This window comes from Eucalyptus grandis, chromosome 6, assembly GCF_016545825.1.
Source record: "Eucalyptus grandis isolate ANBG69807.140 chromosome 6, ASM1654582v1, whole genome shotgun sequence".
Lineage (NCBI taxonomy): Eukaryota > Viridiplantae > Streptophyta > Magnoliopsida > Myrtales > Myrtaceae > Eucalyptus > Eucalyptus grandis.
Genome location: NC_052617.1, coordinates 17,515,085 through 17,527,082, shown reverse-complemented (window position 1 = coordinate 17,527,082; position 11,998 = coordinate 17,515,085). Strand labels below are relative to the sequence as shown.

The 11,998-nt window shown below is 38.8% G+C and overlaps 1 protein-coding gene across 1 annotated transcript; it reads right to left on the bottom strand.

Annotated features, from left to right (window-relative positions):
* Positions 1-1,686: 1,686 nt before the first annotated feature.
* On the bottom strand, positions 1,687-2,754 carry LOC104448667 (auxin-responsive protein SAUR76). The gene has a single exon (XM_010062534.3). It carries the CDS (start codon positions 2,664-2,666, stop codon positions 2,265-2,267), a length of 402 nt encoding a protein of 133 aa, XP_010060836.2. The 5' UTR covers positions 2,667-2,754; the 3' UTR covers positions 1,687-2,264.
* Positions 2,755-11,998: the final 9,244 nt, after the last annotated feature.

The following is an 11,998-nucleotide window of genomic DNA, read 5'->3' as shown; positions in this document are numbered from 1 at the left end:
TTACATTTTCAATATTTGGCATTGAGCTTGTCAACCAGTTTAATTTGCCAAATTATTGTTATCAATTTGATTATTTTGACCAATTTTAGCTTGATTATTACCTTAATAAAAAGATTCAGGCCTTTGCATCTTTCTTTTGGAGGTTTGACTACTTTAACCAATATTATTAGCATCCATAAATAGAGACGGACTAGGAACATACCTGTTACTACCGGATTGACTTGGAATGGTGGTGATGGATTGAACGATTTTGGCCTCGACAAAGCATCATTTACAGCATTAATGATAATTGACTTGATCACGTCCGACGTGCAATTCATGATGTACTTAGTCATTTATCACTTTGCCATTATTCAAGCAATTTTCATGTTGGAATTTAGAGCAACATCTCTTAATTGCTCTTTAATAAGATGCCATTGCAGTGGCTGAGGACTCTGAATGTGCGACAACATCATTTTCAGTTTGTGATATTGGATTGTTGCTGCCAGCAACATTATTGAACTCTTATTGATTTATGGTTCTTATTATCATATATCTTTGAAAAGTGTCAATGGAATATCTTTCAAAAATATGGGTGAACTAGCGAATGGTCCTTCATTTGCTTTTTTGCATAAGAAAGTAAATGACAATGAATGTAAAAGTCTGAAAACCAGACACAATCGCGGAAAACTATTTAAATTGCATGAAAATAATGATAAAGATAAATTTGCAAAAGAATGTTGACTTCGGAGATCTTTTACAAAGAGAAAGATGTGGCTAATGGCTATATGAAAAGATAACTTCTTTATCCTATCTTTAGGACAAATAACTTCATGTTCCTATTTGTAGTTACAAGAAGTTGTAAAAACATTTATTGAAAAGAAGTCACAATATCCTTAAATAGTCGCAATGAATATAACTAAGTAGCATCACTTACCTTTTAGTATTGATTGGTCATTGTCAATGATTTCCTTGTCGTTATTCTTCAAGTTGTCGACCATCTCTATTATCGATGACTTATGTTATTCACCAAACTCTTGTTGTTATCGACTAAGTTTGTCAATTGTTGATTATAACCAAAAATTGATCATTTTGGGTATCAAAAGACCCAATTAAATCTCATTTTATGTAGAATGCTTTACAGGATGTACTTATAAGATTAGCAATCGCGGTGGGAAGAGAGAAATTCTTGAATTGAGTTTCTTATAGAACTTTTGATCCTTTTCTGAAGATCCATCTCCTGCTCTCGTGGGTACTTTTTATCAGAAATTTAAGGATTTCATGAAAGCGAGTCGAACCATTTTGTATTCTGCAGAAGCCCACAAAGTTGCATACTAGTTCACCAGCGGTGCTTGGGTAAAAACATAATTTCATATCATTCTCTATGGACTCTTTTCTTTATATGGTGAAGCTCACTTATCTGAGTAATTGGCAACAGGAGAATTTATCTATTATATTTGACTCGGCAAATGATAGAATTTATGCATACCTTTTGGTCCTTGTTCCCATTTAGCACCTTGAAACTTACTCAATTCCATAAGGTTCGAACGCTAGCATAAACCGACTGAAAGAGGTCCATCAAATTAGAGGTTTCCCTTCCGGAGAAAGCTCAAACTGTACCAATCCACAAGCGTGTTGTGTAATGCAAGCGATCAACTAAACAAACGCACAGTAATCATCTATATTTTTTTTCTCCCTTGAACTCAATTATACAAGTGCAGAGACTGAACTATCTGGAGGCCTGAAAAACATTCTAGAAGCCCTGTGAACACGCTGTTTCTTTTTTTTTGTTCATCGACCAATGAATAAAAGATCATATATGTCTAGAAAAAGAAAAAAACAATGAATTGTCCGAATATCTGATCCAAATTTATTCAAGAACATAGGGATCTAAATAGCAGAACCACGTACATGCCTGCGCCCGTATAAATCACATAGTAATATTGTGAGACAGCATGAATTCAGCACCTTATGCTATACACATGTAGATCCCACCCTTCCCTTTGCCGCCATAACTCGAGTCCAACTTGTGACCCACCAGATCCATGGGATTACTTCTTTCATATGGTAATTACGTTTATTGCTGTAGATCCACAAAGAAATGCCGCAAGCACTCGACGATTCAATCTTATAAACTTTTGATCAGGTGCATTCGGCAGTCTTGACCTAATATGAAACGAATCAAGATTTGAAATTATTTCTCTCTCTTAAAAATAAAAGAATCATTAATAGCTGGAGATCTAGATAAAATTTGCAGCGTAGGGAAAACGGAGCCCTTATCATCGTCAGAAAACGTAGAGCTCGGCCAGTTCTTCCAGCGACTCGGGACCAATGCTTGGGTCGGCATTGTCGAGCATCCACAGGAGGTGGTCGAAGAGAACCACTTCGCACTTCACCTGAATAACACCATCCCCGTCTCCTGGCTTCTGCTTCGACGACGAGGAGGACTTCTGGATGAGAGCGTTCAACAAGGGGTGGCTCAAGTGCTTGGAGCTGATCATGTAACGCTTCCTTGAGCTCCCGACAATTATGGTCTCGCGAGGCTCGTCGTCGTCGTCTTGCATGCCGCACCACAGCTCCACATCTCTCGCCGACTTGGACCTGAGGTTGCTGTAGGACAACGATCTCCCCAGTTGCCGGGACAAGCTCTTGCACTTCCTCAGTATCAGCTGATTGATCTTCTTCATGCTGTGCTCTCTCTCTCTCTCTCTCTCTCTCTCTCTCTCTCTCTCTGTGTTGGTTGAGAGAGGGGAGACAAAAGGGTGACTTGATATACACTCTTGATGGAAAGAAAGAGAGAAACAAAATTAAGTGGTGAAGGTGATGGTGTTGGGTAAGGAGTCATTGTTTTCCGGTGCTGGAAAAGGATGGGGTCTACACAGCTAAAACGCAACCGAACGTAAGTTGACGCAAACAAGTCATCTTTTCTCATCGCAATTTTCCTTCTGCTGTAAAATCGCACCAGACCCTCTGCTGGTCACCAGTCATATGCATCTGCAATACGCGACAAAACTCAAAACGTTACATTCGTGCGGAGAATCATCGGGTTCGATCGAGACATCTCCTTAATTTCTGATCTCTTCCAGCGGAAATTCATTATTCAGTTGCCTAAAAATATGGATTTTCGTTCCAATTTCATTAAGTGTTGTTAAGTGCCTAAAAATATTTATAAGAAAATTACTTTTTTTTTTTCAAATAACTTGTTGATAAATAATCAACACTTTTACGAAACCGTTAACTTCTTTTACTATCTTTCAAACTTAGTTTTATTTGGATAATTTACTCATGTTTTGAATTTATCAACTCTTATATGAAGATACCAATATAATCTAAAGTGATTTACTAAACTTTGTCAAATTAAAATTACGATCTACTTTTGAATTACCAACTCGGTTAAGTTACCACCAATATTTAGTACTTTTCTTTCTAATTCACTAAATTTCCTATTAAGTTACCAATTTTTCTTCAACTTGGTCAATAACCCTTTACATTTACTAAATCTTTTAAGATTACCTACCTGGTGTGACCCACCATCTTTTCTCCCATTAAATTACCACGTAGTATTAGGTCACCGACAATCATTACAGACATTCATATAGTTTTAATTCCTCAACCTTTCTTATTGTTAACAAACTTTGTGCATATCTTAATAACGTCTTGAATTTACTAAACCTTTTTTAGATATGACCTACCTTAATTAGAATCTTCCATTTTTTTATTGATTAAGTTACCAATTAGTTTTCAGTTAACAACTCTCATTCGAGTTACTTACCAAGTTTGTTTTCTTTTAATTATCAATTTTCTTATATTTTACTAACTTTCTTTTACCTTTCTTAGGTCTTAAATTTGCCGATTCTTATGTTAAACTACTGACTTTCATTTAAGTAACTTATCAGCTATTTTCAGATTAAGTTATCAACTAGTCTGGGTCATTGCCAACTCTCAATTGAGTTAGCTACCCACAATTTTAGGAATAAAGTTGGTAAATTACTAAATAAAGTTGGTAATAACATATGATAGTTTGTAAATTTAAAGTGTTCATAAGAATATTAAATAAAAGTTATACATAATAAAAAAAGTTTTGTACTATCAGATATAAGAGAGGTCGGTGACTAAAAATATATAATTGAACGTTCCTAATTAATTCAAGTAGGAGTTAGTAATGCATAATTAGTTGGTAATTTAATTGTGAATAGGGTTGATGAGTAAGGCAAATAAAAGTGCCGACTCTGAAAAAAATTCGTAAATTATAAAGACCAAATGAACATGAGTATAAGAAATTGAAAGAGAGATGGTAATCTAAAACTGGTTGATAACATCTAACTAATGACACCTTCTCGTTTACAGACAAATAATAATTCATGGATACTCTAATGTTGGTTGAAAAAGTGATATGGTAAGTAGCTAAGGCGAACTCTTGTAGCATGTTACTGTGTTATGTTACCAAACACTTGCTTTGAGAAACAACACTTTCTCTATTTTTCTGTGTCTTTTTAGTCAGTATACCAGCTTAGTGAATCAATCTTCATATTACTTATGCCGACTAATATACATCTCGACACATGAGTTACTTTTCATGGTTTAGATGATGAGTTTAGTTAGGATGTTTACGTTGTTCCCCATATTACTTGTCATGGTCTTTTGGAAGAAACATGAAGGACCAGACACCACGACATTGACTATGCTCTCATAAATTACATGCAATTTCTCTCATCATCGCCTGTTCACCTTTCATATTAACACAATTAAATTAGCTCCATTACTTTGGCAGATTTGACGGGCCACCTGCTCTAAAATAGGCAATTGACAAAATTTGAGTTAAACTTCATTTTAAGATTTTGTTCGTTTTGAAAAACAATTTTCGGAAAACGTTTTCCGGATTTTCCAGGCGTTCATTTCGCAGAAAATAAATTGAGTGGGGAAAACATTTTCTATGAATAAAGGAAAGACTTTTAAACTAGAAGAAAATGTTTTCCACTTTTCAAAAGTGAAAAACATTTTCTTCACTTATCTCTCTTATCTGACACCCCTACAAGCCCTCACTTCCCTCTTCTTTTTTTCTTCTTTTTTTAAAACTCAAAATATTTTTTTCCCTCCTCTTCTTTCGGCCAGTCACCAGCCGTGGCAACAGCCAAGAAGAAGAGAAAACAAAAAAAAAAAAAGAAAAAAGGAGGAAGAAAAAAATTAATAATCTATTTTTAAAAAATAAAAATAATGAGAAATTGATTTTAAAAATAAAATAAATGAAAATGAGTGTATGGAGGAAAATATTTTCCTTACCGAACAATGAAAAATATTTTTCACTTGATTTTCAAGTTTCACCCGAACACCAAAAATAATTACATGTTCTAAAAAATGGCTTCCTAGAAAATATTTTCTAAAAACGTCATATTTTCTACTGAAACAAACTAACCTAAGAGCTTTGGAGGACCCATGAGACTGAATGGCATACTCCCTTCAAAGTGGGGAAAATTGTCTAAGAAGTCCTAAATTTATTGTGTTTTTACCAATTTAGTCATAAACATTTTAATTATACAAATTAAGTCTTAACCTTTTTCAACTTTTGCTAATTGAATCTATCTACCCAATTTTGATGGAAATCGCTAAGTGGACACCAATTGTCCTAAGTGGTTCGAGTCTAATTAACGATGACCAACATGTGCTCTTGTGTTCTTCAGACTATTGATAAGCCAGATGGTAGATTTTCAACTTTTGGTTTAAGTCTCAAGTCTTGCTCTTCAAACATTTTCACCTGCATGTTAACATCAGTCGTAACCATGGATTAAGTCAATAACGATAGCTAGGGGACAAGAGTTTAGAAGAATGCATCTAATCGAGCTTAGCTTTCAAGAGGGAAGAGTTCCCCCTTATCTGCACCTTGCTTAGAAGCAAATGCATCCTCTGTCCACTTTTTGCGTCGGTGATGGGAAGGGAACTTATGTACTTAATTAGGATGTCTGTTATTCCCATGACAATGGCCCCACGAGAAAGCTGAGTTTAAATCAAAAGACATCATCATGTCCTCATTGTATCTCTTCTTATCTAAACTCACCAAATTCTTTATGCTCGAATGCTTGTCGTGATTACCTTCTTTCTAGTCCCGCGCTCCAATTCATCTTCACATCAACGCGATTGCCATTATATTTTCCTCCATCCAATTATTGATAGATTAATTATAACCTTCACCATTACTTATATTTATATTTACTTAATTTTGCATATAGATAAGATGCTCATAAATAATGTTAGTATTTAAAGTTATTGTAAATTATTTTCATAAAATATATGTCTACTTAGCAGGAAACTCAACTGGGCCTTATTAGATTTGTTAAAGTCATCAATGAGTTGATCCAAAAGGCCTCTGAGATATGAATCACGATATACATCTTCCTCAAAATTTTCTCAGGTGAAGGATTATCTTTTCAATTTACTTTTCTGTTGCAAATTCAAATAATTTCAGAGTAGTTTTTTTCTTTCCATTGTAGTCGGGCTTCTATCTTCGAGTTTCTACGAATGAATATTTCAAATTGCAAAGTCTCATGTCACAACTTCCAATATGTTAATATGCGATTCTGTAGCACTGAACCTGGGTATGTGATTCTGTAGAGCTGACCCTGTGGGACAGAAATGCATTATATAGCCATTTAAGCATACAGAATAATTGCATAACGAGATGAAGTAGCTTTGGCTTCGATGGATAAAATATAGATAATGGCTTCTCTGCGTACAATTAATCAATATAATCTCATGCTTTCTCTCGTACCTTGCTAGTGGATTAGGAGGAACTCCACTAGTCACTTACCATCATTATGGTAATCAACCCATCATGACCGTGGACAATGGCCAAGAACATGACTCTGTACAAAAAATCACCTCTCCCCATCAAGACTCCAGGATCAACCCACTCAGAATACTCCATGTCTATCTGCCATAACTCTCTCAGGACCTGCTTGCCACTGACAAAAAGATGTCCCAACAATCCCAACTTGACTACGGAAATTTCAGTCGCTTGAACTCATTCTTGAACAATCTCTTATAAGTTTATCTGTGAAAGGCAACGTAGTACAAAGGGTATTTCCAAATTGGGAGCTCGAGGTCATTCGGTGGGCTGAAGGATCCTCCTCCTAAAATCATTTGCGCCTGGGTTCCTGCCCCCCTGAGGATGCTCATCAGGAAGTTCGGTACGTGCTTGCCACTGTCATCATCAGTCTCTCCACCAACATCATGCGAGTGAACAACACCGAGACGCGGAAGAACAAAGTGTTTTCATCCTCCCTGGAGTCCCGTGAGGTAGTATGCAATCGCCCTGGGATCGGGGAGATCTGCAACAAATACGGCTTGGAGGAGAGTGCGTTCCTAATCACGAATGCCCCGCTTCCAAACTGTCCGTTTAATCTTTTTTGTGGACATTAGTTCAAGGTCCAGAAAATTGAGACGAGAAAAGAAGTATTCGTTTTTTTATTTTGTCGGGAATATAGTTTTCATTCATTAGGATTAAAGAATGAGCATGCATAATTGCAGCTTCAGAGCAAATGTGAGGCCAAACGACTTGAAAAGATATAAGGTCCAGTTGGCAGGAATGCTTTTTTGACTTTAGGATTTGGCAACTCAATCCACCACTTTATTTGCTTTTCCAATGCAGTGAGCCACTTTAAAGTCCGAATAATGCCTAAGCTGAGTCCGGGCTTCCTTGATATGTAAACTTATCTCCCAAGATGCTTGATCTTCGCTGGTGAAGCCTTTGATCTGAGTTCAGTTCAAATTAAGTCTTTGACCAGGTTCTGAAGTATTTAGGTTTCCAGCAGCGCCAGAGCTTCCACTGGAGCTGCAGAGGACTCCATGACCGTACGCGAGAAGCCATCCACGAGAAGACCCGAACTGCCACGACACATGGTCTCCACAAAGAAGAAAAAGCTAGCAATCGCCAGCAAGTCAAAAATGGACCGACTAAAGCCATGAAAGATCCTCTAGCTGGGAAATGTCAATGTCGAAATTTGTGAGAATTATCCTTCCCAGTGATTACCCACTATGTATATAATTAGGTTTTCCCCTCCATTTGCAGAGTACATACATGCTGACCCCCTACTTGGCATATACCTTAACTGAGCATAAGTAGATCCAATGCCGTAGTATATGGTTTTGAGACCGGAGGCCTAAGTTACATATATTGCTAAAAGCGAACAGTAGGAGTCTCGATCACGATCCATGTTCAGTGAAGATCTTCTAGTAAGAACAAGACACCGCGTCACAGATTCTGCATGGGCTTCTCTCTTTCACTGGTGCTCCGTGACCATGAGAACAGTTGGAGCAAACACGATCGAAATCATTGAAAATTTTGCATGAGCCAAGACAAAGTGTTGTTGATCCTGGGATTCCTCTAACTGTTGTGAGTCCCATGAGTAAATTGGCATGACTCTGGCAACAAGACTTGACGCGAAGTCCTGCGAGATGGTAAGTGATGGCTCTAGGCATTAGGGAAATGATTAGTAAGAAGGGCATGGATAACAGGGGTCTTGCCAGGAACAATTGCACTTGTTCAATTTAGTCTTTCCCTCTCAAGCACCTAGACAAAGGAAATGATGAGAAGTGAGGAAAGTCAGAATTTAATCATGAAGTTGCTTACATCTCATACAGGATAAATTGCTATTATCCGATCTTCAAATCTTCCATAAAAGAAAGCAAAATTCCCAATCGCCATTGTCATCAAGAACGAAGCAAGAAACATTAGCATTGAACTTCTGGCCTGAATTAATCAAACAACTTGCATAAGTCTATTAACATCAATAAGCATCACTGCGGTTTGAATTGAAACTTAGTAAAAACAACTAAGAACATAAAGCGTCTTGAATGCAAAGATGGAGCTTACCTGAATCAAACTATGACCTGAGGCGATGTCACAGAAAACTATGCCTAAACCTAATCCTAAAGGCTATACATATGACAATTGATAACACTCAACCAATAGTTTCCTGGATCCCCTTACAAGTTAACAAAGACCTTCTTTTAAGGACAGGGAATTGGGCAAAAAGCAAGCATGGCTGTCTTTGGGGTGCGTTTGGAAAGGCTTTTGGGAAAATTCTTAAAAAAGTGCCAAGGCTCTTAAGTTAAAGGAGTTTTTCAAAATGCCAATTGTGTTTGGTAAATCGTGTTTGTGAAAGTCCATTATGAAATACATTTGAGCAAAATAGTATTTGGACAAATTAAATTTACAAAAGACTTTGTTATTAAAAAAAAAGAAAAAGAAAAAAAGGAGATTAGGTGGCGACCTCCGGCGAAGAGCTACCGTCACCGGTGAGGGGTAAGCGGTTCGGTGAGGGACAAGCGGTGCGTTAAGGGTAGGTGTTCGACTAGGGTCGTTGTGCGTAAGGACGATGCTGTGAGGGTTGTTGTGACCCGAATCATGCGATCTGGTTGCGATCGAGGTGCCAGGACCACATCGGCGACCCTAATGACCTCCGTGGGGAGGTCATTAGGGCCACTCAATCTAGTCGCGGCGACCCACATTACGACCAGATCGTGACATTTGGGTCATGGCGACCTTCGCCGAACGATCGTGTGACCCACCGCATCGCGACCTCGTGCAAAGGTAGCAAGGGCCGCGCGATTTGGTCGTCACAACTCGGATCTTGCGACCAGATATGGGTTGATGTGACCCTTGCCGCGCCACATCCTTCGCGCGGCAACCCTCATTAGAGGGTCGTAGGACCCTAACCGGACCACTTGCCCTTCACGCACTTTGCCTACCCTTCGTCGGCAACCACACATAGATGTTGGTCATGTTTAGTAGAGAGAAGGAAGAAGATGAAGATGATAAACAATTATCGGGTAAAACCGGAAAAATAAATTAGCGAGGACAATTTCGAGAGAAAATTTTCACTAGTGTTGAAGGCCTAGGATGCCGGAGAAAGCCCCGAGCGCAGGGTTCAAAGCCAAAGCCCAAGGCAGCCCCTAACTTGCCTTGGGCATTCAGCCTTTTGAAGGCTTGCATTTGGCAAAGGTAAGTAAAAAGAATTTGTCAAACACTAAATATTTGGCCCAAAGACCTTTTATACACCCAAAGGGCTTTGGAAAGGCAGTTTCAAACGCATCATTTGTCTTGGCATTTTGTCAACCTTGGACAATGCCATATTAAACTTTAACATTCACCAATGCTGATGCCCTCTCTTTAGAAAATTGACATACGTGATAAATTATGCTAGTTACTTGTCCACATATCTCAGGTATTTGAAGTTGAATTTGCCTATAGATATTAGACGATGCAAAAAGTTCTTTCAAGTGGTGAATTTAATTGCTTATTGTGAGCTTTATGTGTTAAACTCATAGATAATCCTTAAGAAAGGCATCGTGATCATATGCTTAGTAAAAATATATATCCACAAGATTCGTGAAGTCAAGTTGAAATACTTGTAAAAGAGTATAAGAAAGGGCCAATTTATTTCAAGGTTCACAGCTTTCTCTTATAAGGGTATTAGCTTTACTAATTGAAGTCATCATGTCAATACATTGCGAGATTATTTACACATTAAATGAATTTATTACATCCTTGAATTGTTCCTTGTATAAGACAGGATTAACATTGTCAAAGAATTCCTCGGAGGTAGGGACTTGCAGCCTCTTGCAAATTAAGTTACTTATAGGGGCTCCTACTACCCTTAATTTGCGCTTTCTCAGAATTGTACAGTACAAGGCATATGTGACGCGTGATGTGACGGAATTTCATCATTTATATTGGACCTCAGCCCGTCTCGTCAGGCCCAGAGAGTGAATAACACGGCGGTTGTTGCTGGTGAGGTCTTTCCCACTGTCGGTCATATCTGGCAGCTTTGCAAGTCCCCATTAATCCCGCTTCTACCTAGTGCATGATTGCGAATTGGCATTTGGCTTCATAGTACTGACACACCAACGGTGGGAAAGCGCCTTCTTTATATTATATTTACCATGTTCAGGAGTTGCTTCAGCCTCCGGGAATCGCTACTTTCATTTTTATATCAGTTTCCGCATTAAGTTGGATGCGGACTGCGGAGTCGTTCGTCATTTGATTTTATTCTTTTCTGTCCTTATAGGCGGCCGTTTACTTTCGGGATTATATGGCGCAATGGCTTCGGTGGAAAACCAGCGGCGAGCTCGCTTGACAATCTCGATGTCAACTTCGGCCGACTGCGTCGCTCTACGAAGTGTACTAAACCCAACAAATTCAAGCGTAGAAACGGGTCCCCCTGCTTCCGATCTAATTACAAGTCGTATCCACATGTCGCTCGGCGCTGAGGAACTTGCCTCTCGACGCTGAGGAACTTGCCTCGTCAGTTGTCACGATGATATTTTTATATGGACCAAGAGTGAGTCGCTGGCGTTCGGTCAAATGAAACGGGCGTGACCTACATTTCCCTGTAAAAAGCTCGACTCCCAGTCGCTTTTGAATTATTTATTTTATGTTCTTGCATTAAGAGTTGTTGACAATATTCCTTCCCAATGCCCGGCACGTTGCGTAAGCCTTAGTTCTCACTTCTCGCTTGTATCGAATTTCTAATAGTCGCGACGTAACGAATTCGGGAACCAACAACGACGGCTTCGGTCAACTGGTATGCTCTGATCATTTTGATAAAAAAAGGAACTGATAGAACCCCATCCCTGATGGTGCAGCGGGCATCACTGGATTTCGGGTTTGCGATCTTATCGGGTTACACCGAATGGGGTTCCAAGTTCCAACCAACGGCTCAAAACTGAAGGACCACCATTCGCCGAGGTTGCTAGTGCCTAGGTGTGTCAATCGCGTTTTGAATCATGGAATTGACTGAGACGATGGTGGAGACAGTTGGAATCCCATGGCTCCCCCTCGAAAGAATACGTTATCATGAACATTTAAAAAAGAAAAAGAAAAAAAGTGCTGCTGACATGGTCAAAGTGTGCGAACGCCGAACGATCTCCATCACCCGTAGCCCCCTCTTCACGGACTTTAGCCGGGGAGAGAAAAAGAATAGCAAGCTTACATAGATTTTTAATATGTTTTTGTCCTGGATAC

Bases quoted from the DNA above. Each gene is read 5' to 3' on its own strand.
- LOC104448667 (XM_010062534.3), bottom strand. From the start codon at position 2,666: ATGAAGAAGATCAATCAGCTGATACTGAGGAAGTGCAAGAGCTTGTCC.